This window comes from Aythya ferina, assembly GCF_964211825.1.
Source record: "Aythya ferina genome assembly, chromosome: 1".
Lineage (NCBI taxonomy): Eukaryota > Metazoa > Chordata > Aves > Anseriformes > Anatidae > Aythya > Aythya ferina.
Genome location: NC_140296.1, coordinates 162437279 through 162463404, shown reverse-complemented (window position 1 = coordinate 162463404; position 26126 = coordinate 162437279). Strand labels below are relative to the sequence as shown.

Genomic DNA, 26126 nt, shown 5'->3' with positions numbered 1-26126 from the left:
TGTGAGTGTGTGCACAGGCGCACAAACTAAAAATACAACAAACAGTAACTGGTATTAATTATCAGTAGAGATAAAGTAAGGATTTTAATTCCCAATGCCTATCTTCTGGTTCTTCACTTAGATTACACTCTACATAACTAATCCAAAAGAGTAACAGCAATGCCACAGCGGGCCTCCTCATGAAGATGGCTGTAAGGGCTCCCTTTTTTCTCTGAAAGCAGTTCGCCAGCAGCCCAGCAAAAGATGCTACTCTTCACAGAACCAATTGCGAGCAGTTTCCAACTGAGGCAAGGTGTCTTCTCAGCACTGTCAAAGAGTCATACAGTCACACAACACAGCTGGTTCTTACCGAGTTTCACTGCACTATGTATTTACGTAGTAGTAACCAGAGCAATCCTTCTCCTACAAGGTATGCCACTGCCCCACCCCCAGGGAATCACGAGCCTGCAAGGTTAAATCAAAATGAGACCATGAGCAAAATGATTAAGAAATTAATGGCTTTAAGAGAGCCCAATTAGAGCAGGAAGCCACTACACTGCTGTGAACAAGAGGATGGACCTACAGTGAAGCATTCCTTACAGTTACCACTACTAAAGACAAACAAAACTATAAACCAGCCAGAAGATGCCTGCCTGTGTGCAAGGACAGCTTGATGATTAGAAAGCTGATATTTCCTTACATTTCCCAGCTATTCTTTCATATTTTTATTGCACGCTAACAGTTATGTTGAAGAAAGCCACCAGCAATCATCCTCTGCCTTCAGACTTACCACCTGATATTCCAGAACCAGTTTGCCAGTAACTGTGAAACCACAACATTAATATGTTAAATGCACACTTCACTAAATGAAAGTATTGGCAAAGAAGCTTTCAAAGACAAGAAGAAACTACAATTTCTCAAACTTGGTTCCTTCAGTCACAACTTCCTTGACCCTTCACGCAAGATGAAGTTTGTAAAAGGAAAACTCATCGTTGTAGGATGAGGGATTGGACTTGCTAACAAGCAACAGAAGCACCTGCAAGTGTGCTTTAGAGGAGCAGCAGTTCTATGATAAATGGCAGCAAGATTAAAATCACTGGACAAATTGGATTAGTGTTTCTGGGCCCCTCTCTCATTTGGGCTAGTGCTTTCAGCTAATTCCAGCAGTTCAGGGCCCCTACCTTTCACACTGATAGGGGGAGATGCACTCAGATTATCTATCAAGCAAGCTGACCTATAAACACAGATTTTGACCTAACAAGTTTTGGCCTTTCTTTTCATGCTACTTTAGGAGCTCTCAGAGGACACTTTTTTATGAATGAGACACTGAAGATGAATTCTAGATTTCATTAAAGGAAAAGTCACATGTAACGAAGCAGTAGCTATTCAAAGAGAGAGGGTATAGTTTCTATTTCTGAATCATCCAGCAGCCCAAGGTAACTTCTGCAGATCACAGCGAAGCTTTAGGCCTTGAACTGACAGGTACAGCCACAGCTACATATATACCAATCTTCACTCATTATGTTTGGAGAGAAGGTAGGAAAAGAAAAAAAAGCAGTTGAACACTTTCTCCATACATCTCATGACTACCACTATGCACTTCTCCACTCCTCCCCACCCCTCTTTTTGTTTAATTTCTGAGTTGTACTGCACACCAGAAACTCCAAATGACAGTTATCACATACTTATCTCTGTGGCACATCACCTTCATCAAAACTTTTATCACTTTGAACTCCCTCAGGTCAGCAATTGCAAAGTATATTTATATCACTGAATAATTTCCTTCAATTCCTGCATTCAAGTTGTTAAGCATGTATTTTTTAACTGGTAAGTTATTGTTAACATGTAATAAGAGATCGGTTTGAAGTAATAACATTACCTCAGTTGAAAATACAGTATTTCACACTTCTATGAGTCTTAGCCCAGGCATCTTGCAATTTAAAATTAATATACACTGTTCAAACATGTTTTGTATTAAGGTTTCTGCCATAACTGTAGATTTAAACTAAAATACTAGAAAGTAGGCTACATGTTTGTAAGTGATCTGTTGAACACACTGTTCCTAAAACAAGTTGCCCAGCTTCTCACTTGTTCGTTGCATTAAGCTTGGAAGCTGGTAGCAGGTCTTCCTATACAGCGTACTATTTGTCCTACGACTAGTGAGATTGCCACCCTTTTACATACTATTTTTCTGTATCAAATTTTACACAGCAGAAACTGTTTAAGAATATCCACACTGGGAAAGTAAATGCCTGTTCTGCTCAGCAAGGAAGAGATTAGAGCTCAGTAGCCCAAAACAGAAGATTAGGTTGCAGTCCGCCATGAAGGAGGCCTAAAAAATGTGCTGAAGTAGTAGCAGGGATGAAGCACTACTTAAAAACCACAGTACTTACTCCTGTCAATCATACAAAGTTCCTGTGATTCTGTTCCAAATTCGTTAGCAGAAATTCAAAGTCAAGAAAGGGAAGATACCATCGTTACACGTTCTTTCTCCATCCATTTCATCTCTTTTGAAACAGAAAGAAGGGGAAATCCTAGTGCTGCTAACTAGTATTTACAATCAAACACAAGATGCTGCAATTTTGCATTTCAGAAATCAAGGACTGCTAAGCTGTGATGACTAAGAAAACCAAACCCCAGAAGGACACAGTCCAATGATCTGCGCTCCAACAGGGAGCCCTCCATCTCACCACCCAAGCCTGGAACAGCACAGTTATTTAACATCAGATACTGCAGGCAATTGAAATCTACTTCATATTAGGCATCTAATTCTTGAGAGCACAGCAAGGAAGAAACCGATGCTGGGACCGCAGAACAAAGTCACTCACAGACAACCAAAATTTTGCCATCATCCTTTACAAGAAAACAGATCCTGGTCAAAAGCAGGCAGCACTGCTCTGGGAGCGAGCCCCGGCCAAGAGCTAAGCTCCATGCCCACCAAGTTCAGCAGCACATTTGCTTCAACTCTACAACCGTCTTTAAACTCACTGACTACAGTATGCACAAAGCCCTTTCTACAGACCCCAACCCACCTCTCCCCAGTTTGAAAACCAGCAAGAGATGAAGTAACTAATAAAAATACCAAAATGGACGATTATTTTGAAATCAACTCTAACATATCCTGCTCCAGAATATAGTACATAGATGGGTTTTAAGATACACAGAAAAGGACTGATAAGATGTCATCCTCTTGCTTCCTCATGCTGTTACAGCATGTGCATAAGGTAGCACATACATAAACTACTCTGTACACATATTTAAGAAAACACTGTTAAGGCCCCCTGAAATGAAATGTCCCTACAAGAAATACCTTAGATTTGCCGTGATCCTAGAACAGCCAGGGGGAAACAAGCAAAAAACACGCTACCCCACCCCCACAAAAAACACCAGACCTTATTACTTAAGCGCTACATGGAAAACACTATTTTAAACACTGATTCTTTTCTTTAGGCTGGAGTAACCAGTCTAATAACAGCTAGCCACAGCTAGTCAAAAACATGACTTCTGAACATTCACTAATTTAGTAGACTGGTTAATATATTTTTGAAGTAAGAAGAGGATGAGGATCTCCCTTTTAAGCTCACACAAGAAAGACATCATCTGACACAGCCAAAGGTACGATGAAAGTTTCTGGTACAACGTAACAAAACCCAGTTTGATGAAAACATACACCTAACATATCCAAAGGGTTTAGCACAAGAACGTATGTATACATGCTTTTACTTAGAGCTTACACTCACACTGCCTGCTAAATACTTGTATCTTCCTCCCAGTTCGCTTACAGGTAGAAGCAGAAGATTTGAGCACCATCCTAATCCATGCCAAACCATCTGCTGTATACTTCAGTTTTGAAGACTGGTAAGCATTTATAGTTGTTAAAATGCTAGTAAATTTTAACCAAGTCTCTTGAAAGGAACTGGTCTGTTCTCCAAGAACAAGAAGGGGCCCGAAGAGATGCCTACTTATTCACCGAATCCTGACTCTTCACGCTGTTTCCATCTGATAAAAATAGGACAAAGTAGACAGAATTTACACACTAGAAATCAAAGAAAGCACCAAAACTATCTTAAAGAACAGAAGCATTGAGGACATTAAAGCAAGGTAAACTTTGCCATCTTTCACAGATGCATTAAATTATCATTGCAATACTACACAAATGCGAGTGGGGCAAAAGGTGGTTTGTAGAAGCTAAGACACCATTCCCTACATGAACATTCAAGAGCTCTTGATGTTAGTGGTTTTCCTGAGCAATTAATTTCCTTCCAACACGTGGTAAGGCCTTGGACAACTAACTTCTTAGCTCTGATAAAGGGATTCATGGCCTAAGATGCCTTGGCTGATCTACGATCAGTCATTCAGAAGATGTTTTGTACGCGCAGGTCAATGAGTTTATTTCAGATGGTAGTTATTTCAAAGATGTAGGTAAAGTTTTAAGAAACAGCTGTCAAGGTTAGGCCTCCAGGGCCCTTGCTTGATCAGAGATCAAATTCTTGTTCAGAGTAATTTCAAAACACTTCACTTATATATAGAATATCCTAACTTTCCTGAACTACAGCTGTGAAGGACATCTATCTGTTTGTAATTGCTATTTTTAATAAAAAAAGGAAAGCCACATACTTGTGCAGATTCTCTCACCAAGTTCTTTAACCCCAGCATTCCATTTAGAGGGCAGCGCATAGCAGTTCTTAAACTTGCTGAAGAGAAAGCACCAACAAATTTTGAGAGCGCTATTCCTGAAAGGCACTCACCACCCTTCCTCTAGAAAGAAAGAAGTTGTTAGGATCGTCCAAGAGTCATCATTTAAAAACTAATCAGAGGCGGCACCTGAAGAAACAGTAAGTTAAAAGCAGAGATCATTTTATCATTGTATTCCCCCCTTTCCAAAAACAATCCCTTCCCCTAGGATGAACTTTGCTTGCAATTCAGCCAAGTTCAACTGCCAAGCATTTCTAAACACTTACATGTGTTCATCTTGTTTATGAATTAGAAACTCTACCACAGAATCCCAAAAGCTTAAGGTGCAACGCATCCGAATCCTAGACCACGCGCTAGCTCGCTGCATTATTAGAGAAACAGGAAGAAACTAGATGCATATTTGAGTATTTGGAGGCCAGCTGAAACCAATCCATCCCCTCAAACCTCACAGCTATCTTATTCTCTGCTCTTCTTAAGGCTGCATTTTGTTACACTTTCCCTGTGCAAGGAACAAAACAGGAACACGGGGAGGACAGCAGGAATCTCATTCCTCCACATATTCATCTATCTGTAGGAGTGTCTTCTGTTAATGCCAGTCATCATGTTTACATGAACACGAAATCAAAGTACAGGGATGCCCAAGTCGAAACACTTTAAAACTAAAATGAAATACAGACAGTTAAAGCTCAGTGTGTTACAAATCTGTACAGGCTCAGTAAACATGCTCTCAGCCAACATTAACTTCTAAAACTTGGGCAGGAACAGGCGAACATCTGCAGGCCCAGAGTTTCCACAGCTTTAACCAGCTGATGGCTTTTGCTTACATTAAGATACGGTCCAAAGAATTGTTTCTCCTGCGAACTACGCATTTGGTGTCACTATACTGACCCAGACGTCTAAGCTATGGACTACTAAATCCTTCCTGGGACGGTGAGGAAGCGTTTTAAGGAAGCGATCTCGTGTGCTTTCCCTCCCATCTTCCCGTGCACACGGGGACAGCGGCCGCTCGCTCCCAGCCGGGCAGGTAGAGCAGTGTGACAGCCACTGGAAGCCAGACGCGAGTCCGCACGCAGCCCTGTCATTTGCTCCTGCTCACGCACAAAATGGAAAGGGCTCCTGGTGCTTTGCGAGGGGGAGAGACGGAAAGTTACGTGCCGATCCTTTCGCAGACGGCCAGATCTCAGGAGGTTACACGGACGGCACAAAATAACACGAAAAAAAAAAAAAAAGCACAAGACGCTGCCATTTACCATCTGCTCCCCTCTCCCCCCCCCCCCACCCCCAGTATTAAAATAAAAAGTGCCTATCGCAAGAACAAATGGAGCCCGGCCGCGGGGAGGAGGCAGGAGGGGACGAGAGGAAATTTCCACGCCAAGCCGGGGCTCCCCCCTCGGCGGCCGCCCGTGCCCGGGGAGGCTCCGGGGCCCGGCCCCCGCCGCGGGGTCCCCCTGCGGCCGCCCCCCGCTGCCCGGCGCCCCCCTCCCGGCGGCGGCCGCCGCCTCGCCCCGCGTCCCCCCCGCCGCCGGGGCCGGCCCGGGGGGGTGGGCTGAGGCCTGCGCCGTCCCGGCGAAGCCTGGGCGCTCTCGCAGGCAGGGCGGCCCGGCTCCCACCCCTCCTCCTCCTCCTCCTCCTCCTCCTCCTCCCTCCTTCCTCCCCCGGCCCGGCCTGCGGCTCGCACTCACCCGCCTTCCTCGGCTCGGCTCGGCTCGGCCCGGCCCGGCTCGGCCCTGCCCAGCCCGCGGTGCGTGTGCGCGGCTCCCTCTCCCTGCCGGGCCGGCGGGGGCGGGCGGGCGAGCGTGTGGGGAAGGAGGAGAGGGGAGAAGGAGGAGGAGGAGGAGGAGAAGGGTGGGGAGGGAAGGCGACGGGAGCCGAGCGCAGAGCGGGGGGCGAGCGCGGCGGCGCTCCCGGGGCGGGACCTGTGGCGGCGGCCGGCCGGGCGCTTCGGCGGCTGCTCCGACGGCCTTCAGGCGAGGGACGGGGAAGCTCCGAGCTCGGGGCGCTGCGCTGCCAGCCCGGCCACCATCTTACATTAGGGAGACTTGCCCTGGACGCCGCCTCCCCTGCGCTTGCGCCGCCGACAGTGGGCGGGGAGCGGCGGCGGGGGGCGGCCGCGGGGACGGGGCGCGACGGCAACACCGCGACGGCGCGGGGCCGCTCGGGACTTGTAGGCGGCCGGGGCGGGCACGGCCGGGACGGGCCGGGCCGAGCCGGGGTCCCGCTGCCGCCGCTCGGTGCCCCCCCGCTGCCCCCTCCGGGCTGAGCCGCCCCGCGCCGGGGGTCCCGGCCGCCGCCCGCTGCGGTCCCGGCCACCTGTTGCCGGCCGTTGAACCCGGACAGGTCCGGCGAACCGGCTCTTTTTTTTATTTTATTTCATTTTATTATTTTTTTTCTCCTTTCCCCAGCCATTGCCGTCGCTTCGTTTTGTTATTTTTTTTATTATTATTATTTTTATTATTACTATTTTCTCCCGGCTCCGTTCTCCGCCCTTCGGGGGGGGGGGGGGAGCCGTCCCGCCGCCTCCTGCCCCGGCTCAGGACGCGGAGCCGCAGAAACCGGGACCCCCCCTCGGCCCCGGCCCCCCCTCGGCTTCAGCCCCCCCCGGCCCCAACCCGCCCGGGCCCGGGGTTCGTCCCGGGCAGCGGGCAGAGGCGCGGCAGCAGCCGTCTGCTGGGTTCCCCCTCTGCAGTTTCAAAATTCAGGCAAATCCTGTCAAGTGACTTTGACAGGGGCGTCTTCCTTCCTGCAAAGCCCGCAGGAAAGGATCCCTGCCCCGCCGGAGACTCGCCTCGTTGGTCTCCGTATTGACAGAAACTCCGGCAGAGCCGCGTTGCTGCTGCCTCTTCTTTGCACCGCAGGCACCAAAGCCCCCAGGCCGCGGGCCCGTCACACCTCAAATCCCCCCGCAAATCCCCCTCCTTGTGCCTGCAGCCCCCATAGCGCGTGAAGGACCCTCAGCACCTCAGCTACCAGCCAAGAGCCGTTCTATTGCCTCTCTGGTGGCAGCTCCTGACCAGCTCATGCAGCTTCACTCTGGCTGTTCAGCCACCACTTATCTCCCACACACGACCTATTGGGACCTCTGCCACGGCAGTACCCACCCCAGGCTTTTACTTCAGCAGTCGCTAGGTGAGAGGTGGTCATTGTAGTGGTCGTCGCAGAACGTGCTCTGAACTGATCAGTACAACTGATTAATGTAGTAATGTGATGTTTTTCATCTTTACATTTATATCTTAAAGCGTTACGTACTCATACAGCCTCTCACCACATGCCTGTTCTGCTAGCAACACAGTGCCTCATGTCATCTTGGCTTATTCTCCTGCCCAAAACAAGCCAACGTTACCTCCTGCATATAAAGTTTTATATCGATATAAGTATATCCGAAACATCAAGCTCAATGAATTAACTTTACCACTTCTAGCTATAGGCAAGCTCCAAGCCTGCATAAAAATAAATAGTTTTCATTGGCAGTCCTGACATGTGTAACACAAATGCAATGCTCTTTTGGAAACAAAGCATACGATGAAATTGAAAGAGCTGTATATATGAGAAATTCTGTGTTTGCATCTTCAACTGTAACATATACATCATAGATATAGCTACATAATAATCAAGTTCCAATGAATATATATAAAAATAATAGACTTTCTCAAAAAATGTGTGTTTTGCACATTTTCATATCAAGCTCTATATAAATGATTAGACTCCAAAAGTACCTATTATGTAAGTAACTTACATAAGGAATGTAGTTGGTGACACACCTGGCGATGCTTCCTGTTGAATAAAGGTAAGTGCTTGGACTCTAAAAGAAAAATGAAACTAATATATCTAAGAGCTGCGATTCATGGATCAGAGTTAAGGCTGTTAATATTAAGTGGATTGGGTTTTTTTTTCTAATCCACTGCTGAGGAGTCTTTCCCTTGCTAGGAGGCTGTTCCTAACTCCTTTACTGAGCCCCACATGAACACAAATTTCAGCACATATCTGCTGTAAGAGTAATTCACTAGGCCATCATGTGGCCATTGCTAGATTTAAGGTGGCCATTGTTAGATTTAAGATGTCCTTCAATTAATTATTTTCTTGCTTTTAAGTAACTGTAGTTATTTCAATAGGTTATTCTTACTTACGTGGCCACATTTTGACACCTCAATCACCTTTGGAAAGGTTTATTTTTCATTTGTTTTGAATGGGTCTGATAACTGAGAAGGATTGTTTCTAAGAAACTGTTTCTGTATCTACAAGGAAAACTTTTCAGAGTATGTTCGCTTGGAAATAACCAGTGCATACCAGCTAGAGTACAAATGTGCGTCCATAGGATTTACATTTTTGGCTTGCCCTCCACTTCCCCTGGCTTGGATGAGGAGTACTTAACACGAGCACTTCAAGATGGTAAAGTTTGCAAAGCATCTGCACAGACTGCCAGATGAATAGCTGGCAAGAAAAACCCAACAGGGCAGCACCTCTGGGTGTGGAGATGTGCAACATCATTGCCCTGGGGCTGACCAGCCACCCAGGCAGCCACCTGCTAGCTGGATTGACCCTGGTCTGTCAGTGTGTGCTGGAAATACAGACAGCGTACATGTTTCAGTATGCTAGTACAGAGAAAATCCTTCAAGATTTGGAAAGCTGATGCTCCTGAGTTGTGATGGAAGTAGCAGTTGGACGTGTACACCTGTATTTCATACTGACAGTCAGGTTTCATCCACAGAAAAAAAGAAAAAAAAAAAAAAAAGATATTTTTCCAAGCTTCTGCAAAGCCTCATTGATTACGGAAAGTTCACAAGTATTAGTGCAGAATGATATACAATAGCTGATGACAGGATTTTTAGAGATTCAGCCTTATTTACTGCACCAACAGTAAGAATTGCTCCCTGGACTGCTATGGATGTTAATGATGTTGCCATTCCTTTTGTCAGTCTGGGAGACCCAGCCATCTTTCTGCTCCTCTGGCTAATGACACCTTTTACTGGGCAAATGTGCTGGATAAAGGAACTATATGACTCTTCTGAGTAACAGCAGAATAATAACGAAGGGCTTTGTTGGAAAATTGAAGGGCAGGTGGAGGAGCCTTACAAACACTCTGATCAATATTTGCTGCAAGTGACAGATGCTCACCATGTCTTGCTCAAAATCTATGAGAGAAGCAGGAGGTGTCCAAGCTGCTCAGGGAAGCAGAGTGAGGGATTTTGTCCTGCTCTTTTTTAAATGAGAGAATATATTGGTGAAAAATGAATGTGTTGTAGCCAAAGATATGAAAGAAATGTATCTTTGTTACTGCTTTTGTTAAGAATCAGTGTTATTAGGGAAAAATGAGAACTTCGGGATGCCTCTGCCAATTTTTTCATGGTAATCTTTACTTACTCAGCTTAACTCTGGCACAACACACCTTAAGTGCTAACTGCCCCTACCTTTGCAAATGAAAGCAGAAATCACTCCTGCTTTCTGGAAAGGGCACAGAAATCCATGGGGACCTACAGCGAGTCACCACTACTCTTGTTAACCTCCAGGTGCACTTGAGGTACTAGTACGCATATAACATCCTAATATTCTTCAGAGGTCTGCTTCCTTCTGCACAATTTCCAGCAAATTTGCCTGTATGTCATTTTCCTTGTCCCAAACTCTTCTGAAGCTAGATATTTGCATGCAAGCTAACAGAAGTTGCCACCAGCATCCTTCCAGCTCGTCTTGTGCCTTCTGGCTTCTGCACTAAAATCCATTCGCAGGATCCATGGACTTCTCTTTCCTATTCCCCTTTTCTCTTTTGAAACATTTTTCATGCATTGAGCAGCTTGCAAGGCTCATGTTCCTCATCATTATGGTGCCTTGGTTGCCAGAGACAAATTGCAAATATTTGTCATGAACACTGAACACAGTGCCCATGATAATAGGTTTCTCCTTTTGTTTCTCTTTCTTTTTCTTTCTTTTTCTCTTTCTCTTCTTTTTCTCCTCTTTTTTTTTTTCTTTTTCCTTTTTGTTTTCCTCTTTTTTCCTCCTTTTCTTCTTTTCCTTTTCCTTCTCATTTTTTCTTTCCTTCTCATTTTTTCTTCTCTATTTCAGTATGTCATTCCCATATGTTTTTTCAGTCCAGGCTTCCCTAGGAAATGGATGTTCCCAGGAAATCTGGTTGCATGTAACAAAGAAAGATGCCTCTCACTTTACTCTATTCTATAGAAAGCCTGTACTGGTTCTGGAACAGGAAGAATGAAAGATCCTGAACTTGTGAGAGGTGAAGAGGAACAGGATTTAAGTTTGCAGACTATGTGCACCTTGGTAGGGATTTTACCTTGAAGTGCATTTCCAAGAGATGAGGAAAAAGTCTTACTGTAAAAGGCGATGGATAAATCAGAGGAGTTTGCAGCATTGCATAGAAGAGTGCTGAAAAATACTCAACTGCAGAAGCAAATGAGAGATGCCATACAGATGAGCAAGATGGTTGCATCACTTTGCTCTGTGCATAGTAAAATGGGATGCAGTCTTTGCCTTAAGATCTCTGATAGCACGTACAGGTCAGCATCGTGTGCGCTAAAAGAGAACAGACTTTAGAGTGACTGGCCTGAATCCAAGGATCTGATATTGCTCAAGATTTGATTATAAGTGTCTCATAATCTCAGCATTTTGAAATGTTTAATTTTGGTAATTCGTCTCATAAAACGTGAAAGGAGCTAGGAGCTCAGTGTGCTGAGCAACGTATGAGCCAAATTAAATCTGCTATTGCTTTTTCCTTTTCTGCATCCACTGTTGCAATAAATATGTCTGCCCTGCAATCTGCCTTCCCTTTAACTCATGCTGGGCCGCCGTGTTGTTTGAGCAGCAGGAAGAGCAGCAGCGAGGCCAGAAGCACAGCCAAGCAGCGTGAGGTGGGGACGTAGATTGGATTCTCCTTTGTGGAAGGCCACAACGACCACACTGGGGAAGACTGTGCCAAACTGGTGGAGAGAGGCTCGTGGTTCACACAGCTCACTTTCACTGCCAGTGATGGCATGAAGATATTACCTGGTTTGAAGATGCAATGCTCCACTCGAATACAGGATGTGACAGCAGTATTTCCCTCAGCAGCACTTGAAAACTGACCGTCTCTCTGGATTCCAAAAGGCATTTTTGTAACCTCAGTCTTCGCGTTTCAGTGTAGTGGTTTGAAACAAATACTAGCTCTACAACTCCCTGTATGAAGTGACATCATTTGACAGCTGTTGTAAATCACACGAGTACATTACAATACCGGGGTTCAGTGGCAATCTCACACATATAAATCTTTTCCAACTCACCCAGTTCTGGGGATTTAGAATGAAAAGTCCTGGAGGTCCTGCTCACACCCCTTGTGCTCTTGCAGCCAGTGTTTGCTTTATGGTGGCAGTGCTCCACCTCTCAGGATTGTCTCTCTCTTGCATTCAGTTTGGCAAATCCTAGTATTTGAGGCACCGCCATAAAGGCAGGTCTGGGTGTGCTGCACGCAACCCATGAGACAGTATCAGGGGAAGAAAAGAGGTGCTGCTCTAGGGAGCGTGTGAATTTGGCTGGCGGGACTGGAACTGCAAAGGAAGCCACCAGCATTCATCTAGATGTAATCCAGATGATCTTGGAACAGAAGAGGGCACTCAGGGGCCAGACAGCAAATAAACCACATCACGTTATGCAATGAGGGAAAATCATTGCGAGAGTGGACAGAATCCTCCTGTGAGCTCGACACAGCTTATAGCTGGTGAGCCTGGGGTTCATTCATGCAAAATGAAAGCCCAGTCACTTTAAAACAATCTCTGTGAATGCACTCGAGACAGCTCATCGAAAACATCTGAAGTAACATCCTTGTGTAGACAGGACTTCATTATGTTACTTGTTATTGTTTTCAGTGAGTCCTCACCTGCTCTTTAAAGCGCAACATATATTACGAGAGAAAATTATTGCTCATTATTGTTGTATTCCTTAATTGCCTTCTATATTAGTGCGTTCAAAGGAATGCATTTTTCCTCTTCTGCCCTCTGCCTGCATCCAGCAGCACTCAGCATTTTCCACAGAGCTCCGAATTGCTTGCATTCTTATAAAAATGCCTCAGCCATATGGGATTTGCTGAGACCAAATGAAAAGTGCATGACTTGGGAAAATGCAATACTTTATACTGTGTATTGATTCCATGGGCACTGTACAAACAGAAAATGTTAGTGAAAAGAATGTCTACAGGCTTTAGTGGTGTGAGAGTTCACGTTCTGCACAGGCCAGGCGTGGCTGGAGCTCACCGGTCAAGAAAGTGTGACGTTGCACTAAGGGGCAGAGGTGAACTTTGATGCTTGTAAATATATTGCACCAGCCAAGCTCCAGCTGCAACCTTGCAGTTTTCCAGGCAGATCTACTTCCTTTTGCCAGAGGAATGTGAGCCACTGCAGCTAATTCTGTGCTGTATAAATAATGCTGATAGAGAGACAAGCCTGAGATTAGATAGGCTAGATAGCCAAAATAATAGATTAAATCAGAAAGGTGAAGCATTTGTTAATCAGAAATACGAGTATGTTCCTTAAGAAGCTGCAGGAACCTGACTGTAATGATGACGAATGAGAGATCCCAGAATAATAAGATCAGTCTTGCATATAGGCAGAGCTGCATCTGAGACTCCATATGACATGGATGTGCTTGTTGTACAGAGAAATTGGGCCTTTATGTTCTGATAGAGGACATTTCCTCTTCTTAATGGCCTGTTCTTGACATGCTGACAGAGCGAAGGCTGTGCTGTGTGCCTGGTGCTGCTCTGCTCTTTCCCCTTCTGCTCCTTCTTCCCTCCAGCATCTTCCCTCCCATGGCATTACAGGGCCAGACTGAGGGACACCGAAGGCAGGGATCATTGCCGGGGGGACAGACACCAGGCTGGTATCCTGACCATACTGTTCAGCTTAATGGAGACACCAGAAGGATGGCAGGTATTTATCTACTTTAATATATAGGTTTGCATCTTTCCTATGAATTGCCAAAGTTTACTGTATTTTCTCCTGCAACATTTAAATAATTGTCACATTACCGCGTGAATAGTAAAATCTCCTCTTAACAGGTCAGAGGTGGAATTGAAGCCCTGGCTAGACCCAGTTTGTTTTATTCCTAATAATCTAGCGGTTGTTTTTTTTAAAGGAATGACAAATTGCCTCTGATTCTTAAATAAGTTATTTTAAGCTGCAGTCAGCCAGCCTGTGACAGGAGCCACGTTTTGCTAAACCATGCAAATCATGTGCTGATTTTTACTTAAGATTTTCTTTTCTTCTCCTTACTCTCCTTGTATCATTTCTGGGAAACCAAAGCATTGCATGGAAAGCTTCTGCACAGATGTGCCATCAGCACTTCCACTGCTTATGTATTGTGTCACTCTTACCTGAGGTGGTGTTTGTTTTATAAAAACTCACTGCAGGCTGGGCCTTAGAAGGTACTGCACAGTTGTTGGATTGACATGTGGAGAAGGAAGGATATGCTGAGTTCTTTGCTCTAGTCTATTTCTAAAGCTCTCTCTCCTAACTTGGCAGTAAAAGAATATAACATCTAAATGCCACAACTTTCAAATTTTTCAGATGCTTATAGGATGTGCAGGATCCCAGAAAAGTAGCCTGATTTCCAAAACAGGTGAACATTTGCAATTTCTGTAAAGAACAATGACAACTCATCATTCCATGAAAGATTGTTTCATTCTACAAGTTTCCCACACAGGATTTCCACACCAAGTCTGAGGCCCACGCTGTGGAAAACATTGGTACAGGATGACGATACAAGAAGGATGTGGGCACCCACCAGATTCTACCAAACGCATCGAGACTCTGCCATGTTTAATCTCCTAGGCGTATTATGTTGGAATGAATTATAAAAAGACTTCAGGGTGAAGCTATGACTAATCAGAACAGTAGGTAACAAGAAGGCTGCTGAGAGAAGAAAGCAGGGAATTCACTGCAGAGCAAGATGCACAGGGTGCTGCGTAACAGGAGGCTCTGCCAAAGGCTAGCTGCACGTGGGCAGCCTTGTCGCCCTTCAGAGGCAACTCTTTCATTCAGCTGGTCTGCAGGCACTTTCTTCACTCTCCTGCACAGAAGCAGTGGAGTAAAAGCATCAAGATCAGGTAGGCAGTGGAGTAAAAGCATCAAGATCAGGTAGGCAGCCTGCTACTTCCCACTTTGGTGAGGAGACTTTGCCAAAATTAGGGGCATGAGGGAAGCGAGCTGCTGGTTGCCTTCTTCTTCAATCCTCTTTGCAGATAGGAATCTAGACACTGGACTTTCTTCCTGCTGCATAATATATACCTTTCCTCATTCTTCTGAGCAGTGTATACCTTGACTCATTTCGGTCCAACTTCAAAGGCACAGAAATCAGAGGGAGATCTCCCAGACCTCTTCTCACCAGAATGAAGTCATATCGTCTCACCTCAGGACAGGCAAACAGTGAGTAGTCTGAGCTGAGATTTTAAAGATGAGGGTGTTATCGTTTCATCTTCAGGATCTAGTTAACATCCAAGCTTCTTATCCAAGTTTGTCTCGATCTAGTAGGCAAAAATGCCAATTTGGATTTTATTTAAAAATAGTTAAACAGGTACAGTATCTGTTTATTGAGGTACAATTATTATCAGGAGAAGTCAAAGAGCAGATACAGAATGCAGGACTCAAAATCTAAAGTAAGACTGCTGAAAGAATAACAATGGTTCTATTGTACTCCAGTACAAAAGCAAATATGATGGCCTAATTGAATTTTATTGGGCGCTGCTTTCTAATTGTAGATGTGACTGAATGATCCAAACTGTAGAAGGTGCTTGGCTAATACTCTGAGTAGTGTGATTCCTTAAGAAAACCTAGCTATGACACAGCATCCACCTTTAATTGGTACCTTTCATCTCAGATAACTGAGGAATTAAGAGGATAAACACAGCCACCTTAGGTTTTCATTACTTGTCTGTCTCTTTTATAGCCTTTACAGTTCAGTAGCTCTCAATGTCATGAAGCAACCGGTTCACGAGAGAAGTCTCCAAGAAATTTAACACACACAAGTTCAAAAGGCTGGTTGCTTTAAACCCTCTTTGAAGCTTCCACACATGTGAAATCCAAGCAGTTGTTTTAAATAAAAGCTCTAAATGTGAGCCATGGCAGCTCAGTCTGCAGAAGGCTTGTGAATACAGAAGAGTAGACTGACAGCACAATTACCTGTAAGGTGTGCCCACTGCGTGCTGGGCTTGGGTTTTTGTTCATGTCACCACATGTGACAGAAGGTCACCCGAAAGGTGATTCCTGCTGTCCTACCACTGCAGTCCTCATGCTGACTGGCTCTGGCAGGCAGTCCTCCTGCTGAGGACTGTCTTCATCTGTCACAGCTGACTCCAGCCGTGATTTGATTGGGAAGGATGTGGGCATCATGCCATGATATATGTCGCACTGGGTGACACTAGCTGTGTGTGGTGGCAGAACCCCAACTGCCTCCTTACTCCCTCTTAATTCTGAATATCAACAATTAATACTATCCTCTAATTCTCTCCAAGTCTGTGTTTGCACAGTATTGTTGGATCATTTTTTATGGGGCCATGAATGGATAGACAAGACAGGTAATTATTAGGTGAGATCAATCTGTCTATTGAGAGCACTGGGGCTATATGACTCATGGAATTATCTGAGTAGACAAACAAAGCAGAAAGTATTAAAAGAGTGGTTCTGATCAATACAAATAAAAACACATTTTTGTTCTTGCTGAGAACAGGGAGAAAAAGGGGAAAAAAAAAAAAAAGGTAACCTTGCTATATAGATTGGCTTGGTTTGAAAACACCCATAAGGAAGAAAAGGTTATAGCTGGTCAAGTTCACAGACCTGGTGGAAGTGGTGTCCTCTTTCACACATGGATCAGGCTTTCAAGAACTCTCCAAAGTAGCAGGAACTTAGGTTACATTTCTTCATGATTTAGGCAGAAAGAAAATTGGTATTTGAGTCTTACATTACTTGAGCTCTAAGGCAGTAGAGAACTCCAGACTGTGCTTCTCTCAGTTCTTTTTATTGAGGCTGATGCTTTTTTCCAAGAGACTTGAAGACTGAAACAGACCACAGGAGAAAGACGCTTTACCTGGTGGTAAAGATCAGATTGATTGATCTTGAAAAATTATGATGATTGAAAGATGAGATTACTCATCTGAATGGTGGAATTATCTCTAAGACCCTCTGGCAGGCCCCAGCTCCATATCCAGTGAAAGTTCATTTATACCTTGCAAAATGAAGTGGCACTAACAAAAAGCTTGAGAGCGTACAATGCCAAAGTCACCTCCAACCTTTATGGGAGGTAGGGGAGATGTGTTAAGCTGAGGAAGGGGGGACGTAGCAAGCCTCTCACAACCTGAAAAATGATCTGAACTGCTCCAGTGAAAGGGAGGCATTAAGCCTTCTTATAATGCTGGCTTGACCGCAAAATTGACACTCAGATTTCTCAGAAGTTCTGGAAAATCACTTTGAAACACATTTACCATCTGCCAGGATAAAAACAATGTCAAACTAAATCACCCAAAATGTACAATCAAATCTTCATTAAAAATAAGGCCACCTCATTTATAGGGCATTTCTCATAGCTTAGTGTTCTTGTGTAGTTGTATTCCAAATACTCCTACAAGCAAACCTTCTCCTTGGTGTCTTACAACGAGCCAGTACCTCCTGGGCTGGACTTCACTGCAACTTCTTGTCTCCTCAGACAGACTGTAAATTAAATAGGAGTGAAAGTATTATGCATTATACAAAAAAAATAATTTAGTTAATAGAAAGATGCCTAGGAAGGCAGCCAAGCGACACATTCTGAGTATTATTTCCAAGCAAATATTGATTGCCATTTGTAAAGAGATAGCACAAGATGTAAAGCTATCTTGAGATCATAACCATAATTACTGCTGTCTGAGAACTGGTATGACCCTTGATGCAGATACCAACCATAATGATGAATGTGGGTCACTTTTTTTTTTTTTCCCCTGCAAGTTCTTGACCTCTGAATTTCTGTTCCTGAAATCAGCGTTTCTTGTATGCAGCTTTCACTAGGTTATTAACTTTGGAGTGAACTATTCTCCAAAGTATGCTTCATTATCCATAATAATTCCACAAAAGTTAATTTACAATAGTAGTAGTTTTGACTTGCAGAAAGACCTAACAGATTACCATTCCAGTATGTTGGACACCTGCAGACACACACGATTAACTCTGAGAAATTTATCTTTTCCATTGGTTAGGTCTCATTTTGTTTGAGAGTTCATATTAGCTGACCAGGTGTTTTTCAGCACTACATTTCAAAGACAGAGGATTAGCTTTGTCTGACTTAAATAGGAATGTTCTTGAATGATTAGGGAAATTCATTTTGGCTATCTGATGCCATCTAGAAGGAAGGTATGACAGTGGTATGTGCCATGCAGCTTGGAAACCTGCAGATAAGATAAAGGTTTTCCACTATTCTACCATTAAACACTCAAGCAACCGAATGAGCATAGCCATAATCGCCAGCCTTGATCACTCAAGCACGTAATACAGTTCAGTGCTTCAACATCTAAGGTGTCACCTTGGTAGGAGTTATTGAACATGTGGTCTCAACAATTGCTCTATTAAATGTGAATGGCTCCTATTGCTTCTCATTATCCTTCTGCAGCACAGTCATAACCAAATAAAGCAGGAGGAGACCTTAAGAGATTTGTGCCTTCTTGTGAAATAATTTGGCACCAGAGACAATTAATACAGTTGCCCCTTTCAGAAGTTGGATTTGCTCTGTCCATGTCCTGCAGATTCTTGCTGCTGAGGATAATACTTCACAATCCTTAGAAAATTTCAACAAAACAAAAGTGGACGGGAGCAGAAAGCAAATCCTTTCTTATGCTACCTATTCATGCAGGTTTTTCTTTCAAATAGGCTATCTCAGAGCATCAAGACAGGGAAAGTACTTCAGTAACTGACTGTCAGAACTGTGCAAGACAGATTGTGCACACATCTTCAGTGTGGAGAAACTTATCCGCTTGTACTCAGAGAATGCCAAAGTGGACGACAATGGGAAAATGATTAACAGAGTGGCAGTATAATTTGTGAAGCAAATTTATGTTGCAGTAAAGAAGGCATTGCCAGATGCCATTTTTCCCAAGTCATGTTGGTTCCCATCAAATTCATTCAGTTTATAAGTATAAAGTCCCGATTTTTCTAATTTGGCTCAGGTTATGACTGTCAGGATGCTTTCTCTCCCATCTCCTGTATCACCACTACTTAAAGAACCTCTGTGCTTTACATTCTTAGCACAGGCATTTTTGTGCAACCTTACACACCTTCAGTGTTGCCAAAGTGACTTCATTACACTTCTGTGGCTTTACACCTAATCCAGCACAGCCATTCTCTGATGAGAATCCAAAAGTTAAGCGTACAATTCAGCCTACAAGGTATATACAAGATGCTTTGGAAAGAGCTCACTGTGAATTTCAGAGCAAAGTCTGAAACTGTGGGACTGGCAACTAGCAAAAACATCAACCATCTGTAAATCTGATACGGAAATCCCTGAACAGAATGAATATCAATGAGGCAGTTGATGTGCCAACTTGTCTATGGACTACATCAAATATCTCCATTTGGCTTGTACTTTGCTTTTCTGTCATTTTCCCTGTTGTATGTTTCCTCACCTTTTGTTGTCGATTACTAGCAGTTACACCATTAAAACAATCAGATTATATCCTCCATTAATAACTGCTGCATTCCCTTTAGATGCTAGATGAAGAAATTGTTACAAAAAGGAAGATGAAAGCTATTTTAATTCTGGGAGAGAGAACAACGAATAAAAAGACAGAGTGCTCAGGGCCCCAAAGCAGGAATTAGCAAAAAAGTTGCCAAAATAGTTCAAGAGACATCACACAGCCAAGAATGGTATTTTCAATTTGCCTCTGAAGCTCAGACAGGGATCACAAACACCCAGTTGTCAAGCAGGGAAATGACTGATTCCTCTTATCAAGGCGTTCATTTGTGACTTGATGTTGATTGTCAATAGTTGTCCTAACATAGGGAGGACAACATTGATCATTCTTCAGCTCCCTTCCCTCCATTCCCATATCCTGAGGAAGGTATTGGTACAACTTTGCCAACATTTAGCTTTTTGTTGCCTTGGACTAGATAAACCACTTCTCCAAGCTAGCAACAACCTCACACAGTTTCTCTGATGAGCTTAGAAACCATGGTGACAGTAGAAATATCTAGGATGAAAGACAGAGAAATTACAAAGTTATTTTTTTGAGAATAACTGCAGGGAAAGGCCTTACATTTTTCTTCTAAGATTTGAGGCTGGATTGATAATCTTGATGTATAAAACACACCTTTTCACAACAAAGACAGGATTAGAGTGCTAAGAAGTTTTCTGGAAAATTAGCCTGCATGGTAAGACAATTCAGGGATTTTACTCCGCCAACTTAACGGAACCCAAAACCACATTCTTTTTTGTGTTCAGATAGGGCCAGGCTAAAGATCCAGTTGATCAGCATTCCAGGCTACTGTGAAATGTTACACCCATTTTTACAGATGAGTAAGCTGAGATGCACAGTGTTGGTGTCAGTCAAAATAAGAGCTCAAGGAAGTAATTTTTATGGTCTAGTCAGTAGCCAGAAATACTTCCAACTTTCTGGGTAAAAAAAAAAAAATCTTTCAAAATGTAAATGCTCATCTATATTTATGTAGATGTACGTCTACAGGGCATCTTCTTCAGCTACCAGGCAGAAAATACTTCGGATTTTCATTTCAGTTAATCACCCAGGTTGTGATCCCCATGATTGCACTCAAGATTAAAGGTATGAGATTATGGATGGCCTCCTGGGCATTAGAAAAAACTTTTATTACTAGCAATTGTTCTTCCTAATCATAATAAAATGCAAACTAAATAAATTGTATTATCATTATTGTTATCTTTGTATCCTGGTATGTGATTTGACTATGAAAAGCAAAGACTAGATTTAATAATATTATTAAAAATAATAATACTACCTCTGTATTACAGCACAAAGCATCTAGAATTTCCAGCCAAAGACCAGGCATCCATGGTGCAGCTAATTTTAGTTCTTACTAGCAGTTATTGCTACCTACAAAAAATAGCATGCTTTATACGAGCTCTCACGTGGCATAAGCACAATTCACTATCCCGCAGGCAATCTGGGGACCTCCTTTCCCTGGAATCCAGAGGAATTAATATCCATCTCAGGCATTCAGTGCCAGCCTACCTTTGATACTTCCCAGATTTCCATCCTCTAATTAAGGATGAAAGAAGCATGTGTCCCTCACTGAACCCAGCTGTCTTGGAGGAGAACTTCCTAAGAGCTATTGTTAGGAAGAGGAATGAGGTATTCTTTTCCTATAGTGACTTGGCAAAAATAGCTTAACAAACCAGCCAGCAATCCTGGGTAAACAGTAAGATCCTCGATTAAAGGACAGCCAATAAAGCAAGAATAAGCAAAGAATTACTAGCCATGGACTTGCCTACTCATCAAAGCACAGATGAATGCAGCTATGCTGACATAAATACGTTTAGAATGTATGGTATGGTGTATCTAGCTACAACTCTTCCTTCATCCATACTAGGAGTTCTACTGTCACAATTATTTTGCATTAAAAAAAAATCACATTGCTAACAGAGAAAGAGTAAAATAAATGCTACACAGCTGAAGCTAAGCATGGTATTTTTCTTCTGAAGTTCAACTGCTCAATGACCTACCCCATACCATCTGCTCTTTTCATGGAGTTTTTTTCTTCACATTGCTATGTGACTGGTGGCCCATTGGCAAAGGACTCAAAAGAATTATCTGGAAATTTAACATCTTCAATCTGCAGTGGTTAGACAGGATTTTTTTCCTCTGAGATAAAAAAAAATAAAAATGTGTGCAATCTGGCTGCATCTGAATGCCAAAAGCAATATGACAGCTCTTAATGTCTGGGAAAGGCTTTTTTAAAAACTTGATTCGTTTATTTATCTTTTTTTTTTTTTTTTTTTTTTTTTTTCTTCTTTGGCCTTGTTTCTTAAGGAAATGAGGCTTAGGAAATCACACTCTGCCTGCCAAATATTTTGAGTAGCTTTTGAACCTGTTGCAATTCCTGAGCCAAGTCCAGCCTAATATGATCAAGGGGTAAAAGGACTCAAAAGTTTATGTCCTCAGAAGTTTTGTGAAAGTCAGGGAAAATGAAAAGAAAAATCAAAATGAGGACAAACCGCTGTGGTTGTAAAGACTGAAGTAAAACCTCAAGCTATCCTTTAAGTTTGCTGTGGCCAGCTGATCAGCACAGGTGTCTCTGAACATATCACAATTCCCACCTGCTTTATTCCCTCTCTTAACCCATCAATCATAGGTCTTTGGGTGGTATGTGGGCAGTGTAGGAGCAGAGATGTGGCTTTGCAGCCACAGGTGTGCAGGAGAAGGTAGGAGATGCTGTGCCTAGGCTGTATTAGTTCTGCAGGTGGAACACCTTTGCTTATTTTCCGCTTTTGCCTCTTATCTGACAGTGTTTTCTTCCCACAACGAACTAAGTAATTCATTATCAATCATTTTATTTTTATTATGGATAGATCTGTTCAAGCTCATGGCTAAGACCACAAAAAGGTATATCTCAAAGAAATATAAGCCCTCTGACTAAATGAACAAATTAGGACAAGTTAAGGGGAACAGATTAATCCTTTGAACTCTGTGAGAAGCTGTTCTGGGTGGGACACTCCCCCAGCCCCTTTTAAAATTTATTTTCTTTCTCCAGAAACCTTCTCCAGTTTGGGTGTCTTTTTCCCATAGCTATCTTGCCAACTCACTCTCACCCCAGGACCACTGCTCTCTCTCTATTGCCCCCTCTGCCATCCAACTATATTGAAGAACTAGAGAAAAAAGGTATTTATTCTGTTAGTTTCCCATGGGCCTACTTTGCTGGACACTGTTTCAGAACAGGTGAAATATTGTTTTAATAAAGCTCAAGAGGAGAGACTATGGAATACATCTCTCTGGAGGGATCTTTTACCTTAAAGGTAAGACTGTAGGGAATTCCTGTATGAGACCATTACCACGGGGACAGAGGGTAGTACACTGACTTCAGATACGGGACACTTCTAAGGTACTGATACATATTCTTTAGCTCCAGACACGTGTACAGATGACCCTTTCCCTTTCTTTTCTTCGTTCCTGGTACTTTTTCCTCTTGCATTTTGCATTTAAAAGGCAGCTTTCTTCACAGTAACCTCTAAAAACAGGGCTGTTTCTTCCCTCCTTACAGATTGTAAACATTAGTTTACAGTTGAAGACCAAGAAACATACCCCTTTAAAAAGCTCCACGCTCACAAAATTGATCAAAAAAGCTTTGTTTACTGTTTTTAAGTGGATATGATTGTTTTAATTACATGTATTTTAAATAACGATCTGTCGCAAGTCACTTTTTTTTTTTTTGAGAGAAAATAAAACACTCCAATAAGTTTACACCTAACTTCAGGTAGTTTTCTTTATTTACTGAGCGTGGCTTATGAAGTAGGGCTAAAGGATCGCCCGTAACACGACAAGAAGGGCTGTGCACGTGTGTGAGTGAAGTAAAAGCGCCGTTTATTTAAGTTATGTGGTGCCGGCAGGAGCCCGGTGCCGCCCTGTCCCGGCCGCCCGCTCCCCCGACGCTCCCCATCCGCGCCTACAGCTCCCGTCAGGCCGCGGCTCAGGCCCCGCAGCCCGCCCGCGCTCCGGCCCGGGAGCTGCCGTTCGTCCCCTCCCCGCCTCGCCGGGCGGCACCGCAGCGGGGCAGGGGAGCGGCTGCGGGTCTCGCCCCGAGCGGGCCGGGCCGGGTACCGAGCCGGGGGGCACGGAGCCGTGCTGTGGAGGCGCGGCGGCGGGCAGCCCGCGGCGCTGCGGGGCCTTCTGCAGGCGGCGGCGCCGCTGCCCCTCCCTCTCGCTAAGATGGCGGCGCCGCTGGCGGTAAATTCGGGTAAGCGGAGCCGCGGCGGGCGCGGCCCGGGCGGGCAGCGCTGAGGGGAGGCGGGCGCCGAGCGGGCTGCACGGCCCGGGGGGGCTCTGCGGGCGGCTCTGGGGGCTCGGCGGTGGGAGATAGCTCCGGAGTCGCATGGTTTGAGCCTATCCGCAGCGAAACGCAAAGCGAAAGGAGGAAGGATTGCGGCTGGGAGCGCGGAGGGAGCTCGTCCCGCGGGGAGGGGGGCGGCGGGTTGGGGGCGGCAGGCACACGGAGCGGGTGCGGGCCGCTGAGGCAGCGCTTACCTGGTGTAACTGCACGGGAACACCCCCCAAAAAAAACAAAACGCAACCACCACCACCCAAAACCAACCAGCCAACCAAACAAAAAAACCGCCCGAAACCTAAGCAATGCACGCACCTCCTTATAGCAGACCCAGCTCAGGGCGTTACCCGAAGTTGCTGGAATATTTGTGAGGATGGAGACGCCTGCAGAGGCTCCTCTGGGCCTCGGTTCAAATGTTTGACGATCCTCAGGGTAGCTTTTTGTTTTTATTTCCCTGATGGAGAGTTTCTGCATTGCAACTTGTGTTAGTTGCTGCTTATCGTCCCGTGGGATATCTCTGTCTCCATTTTCTGCATACAGTGCCACTAAGTAGTCGAAGACAGCAAACCTCCAGTTCCTCTTTAGTCGCTCACTTCTTAAAATCTGGCAACTTCAGTTATTTTTAGTGCCCCCATCCTGATTCATCATGTTCTCTGCCCCCCTATTCCAGCATCTGTCTTGCTCAGAGGAGCCCAGCGCTCAAGGGAGCGATGCGCTTTCAGGGATGCCTGACACTGACAAATCACTGCCCTACAGCTGCTGGCTGCAGTGCTGTTCACACAGCTCAATGTGCAGGGACCACGATTTTAGCAAGGGCGTGCTGCTCAGCTTAGCGTTCAGCTTCTTATCTGACAGGACACTCTAGTGCTTTCTGTACAGCTGGTTTCTGGCCACTTGGTCCCTAGCTTGTACTGTTGCATGGAGTTTTTCCGTCTGTGGTGCAGGATTTTGCATTTGGTAGCACTGAATTTCCCTTAGGTTAATAGCAGGAGAACAAGACCCCGTGAAAAGCAGTTGTGACTGGAATGTGGGCATGGCCAAAAGGCGGAGTCTGACATAGTGGCATAGTTAATAAAGCCATCGGATTTCAAAAGCTCAAATCATATGTCAAGGAAGGAGTAAACCTACTGAGAAGGTGTTTTGGTCTAAGTGAATCCCTAAATGATTCGATCTAAATAAAGCCCCCCCCCCCACCCAAAAAAAAAAAAAAAAGGAAAAAGAAAAAAAAAATACAAAAGCAGAGACCTTCATTGGAAGATGAAGAAGGGTGATTATTCCTGTGATTCACAGAATTTGAGAAGTGGCTTTGTTAAAGTGAAAATTGGAGCCATTCAAGCGGGACTAGACCTTCTTGCCATGTAATGTATACAGTAAATTCCAATAAATTCTATAGCCTTATAATTACAATAGGTCAAGAAGGGGAACCTTGTACATGAAAGATGAGATAGAAATTAAAATGGATGTGGATAGAACATGGATTTTATCCTAGATTTTATTTTTTTTTTATTATTTTTATTGTGGGGATGGATATAGCATGATTAAGTCTCTAGCTTGGCAAAATGTTCAGGCATAATCGTAAACTGCTGTTGTCAATAGAAGCAACCTAGCCCAGCCTTCCTTGCTTTCCCTGGTAGGATGCTCAGTCCTAAAACTAAGAATGGAAACAACGTAAGGTTAGCATGGTTGCTAGCAGCAGCAAAACAGTCCAGCTGGTTTTCCATCTTGGTTACTTACTCCTTCTCTGCAATAGTCTGTCTTTCTGCTAGTATAGTTGTTTGTGGTGTCACAGAGCAAATTGCGTTATAGATGTGATCCTGCTGAAAATGAACTCTTGGATTAGTTTTCAGCTAGGCTGGATCCTTCATTTGTTTTAGTGCTTGACAGCACATGTGTTTGGGCTGGTGCAAAGCAATTATACTGTAGGGACAAGAGCAAACAACTGGGTAAGGGAAAGAGTTGAGCAGCTTTTGGCAAGCATTGGATTGCTGTTGCTGCTTATTGGACTCTGCAACTTCATAAGAGTGAAGGCTGGAAAAGGCTATTTAGAATAGAAGTAGTTCTCTGAACTTGGTGAAGATACATGGGAGAAACAGCTACAGTCTGCAGTGTGTAATTATTTGCCCAGTAGTAGCCATCTTGAATGAGTTTGTCTGGGCAGGGGTAAAGTCATAAGCTTAAAACACTCTGATGTTTGAAAAGGGTGGAGGATTTGTCCTTTTTGGAAGCTGTCTGATAACACAGCTCTACTGGCACTGCTAACTGCACAGGAAGCAACAGTATGCGGGATGGGAGCTTTTGTGAGTGCAGAGTTTGGGGTGGGAGGGTTTATTTCATTGCTTTACATGATTTCTTCCTCTGCAACAGAATAAAACTGACATGATTGTGTTTAGTTTGGTTTTGATTCCAAGACGGCTCACATAAGGGTAAAACTGACTGAAACGAATGGTCTCACTT

The 26126-nt window shown here is 44.1% G+C and overlaps 2 protein-coding genes and 1 long non-coding RNA gene across 12 annotated transcripts in view; 1 reads left to right on the top strand and 2 right to left on the bottom strand.

Annotated features, from left to right (window-relative positions):
- The window catches only part of CNOT4 (CCR4-NOT transcription complex subunit 4), a 73503-nt gene extending 66796 nt beyond the window's left edge, over nucleotides 1-6707 (bottom strand). For 6 of the 9 annotated variants that reach the window (XM_084496616.1, XM_084496613.1, XM_084496618.1 and 3 more), the window contains exon 1: nucleotides 6357-6500. The gene's annotated coding sequence lies outside the window, so the exon portion shown is untranslated. Of the gene's footprint in view, nucleotides 1-769; nucleotides 926-6356 lie in introns of those variants that run through there. The other 3 variants (XM_084496611.1, XM_084496617.1, XM_084496615.1) reach the window with 3 other exon arrangements.
- Nucleotides 6708-14308: 7601 nt separating this feature from the next.
- On the bottom strand, nucleotides 14309-24866 carry LOC311423082. 2 transcript variants are annotated; one of them, XR_014685574.1, is made up of 6 exons: nucleotides 23988-24866; nucleotides 19746-19852; nucleotides 19545-19655; nucleotides 17272-17348; nucleotides 16479-16696; nucleotides 14309-15169 (listed from the first exon to the last, which is right to left on the bottom strand). It is a non-coding gene; the product is annotated as an uncharacterized lncRNA (long non-coding RNA). The 2 variants fall into 2 exon arrangements; XR_014685575.1 differs by lacking the exon at nucleotides 23988-24866 and adding an exon at nucleotides 21850-21902.
- NUP205 (nucleoporin 205) overlaps nucleotides 23402-26126 on the top strand; it is a 51107-nt gene continuing 48382 nt past the window's right edge. The window contains exon 1 of the mRNA XM_084496599.1: nucleotides 23402-23585. Coding sequence (XP_084352725.1) covers nucleotides 23558-23585 — 28 coding nt within the window. The 5' untranslated portion in view covers nucleotides 23402-23557. The remainder of the gene's footprint in view (nucleotides 23586-26126) is intronic.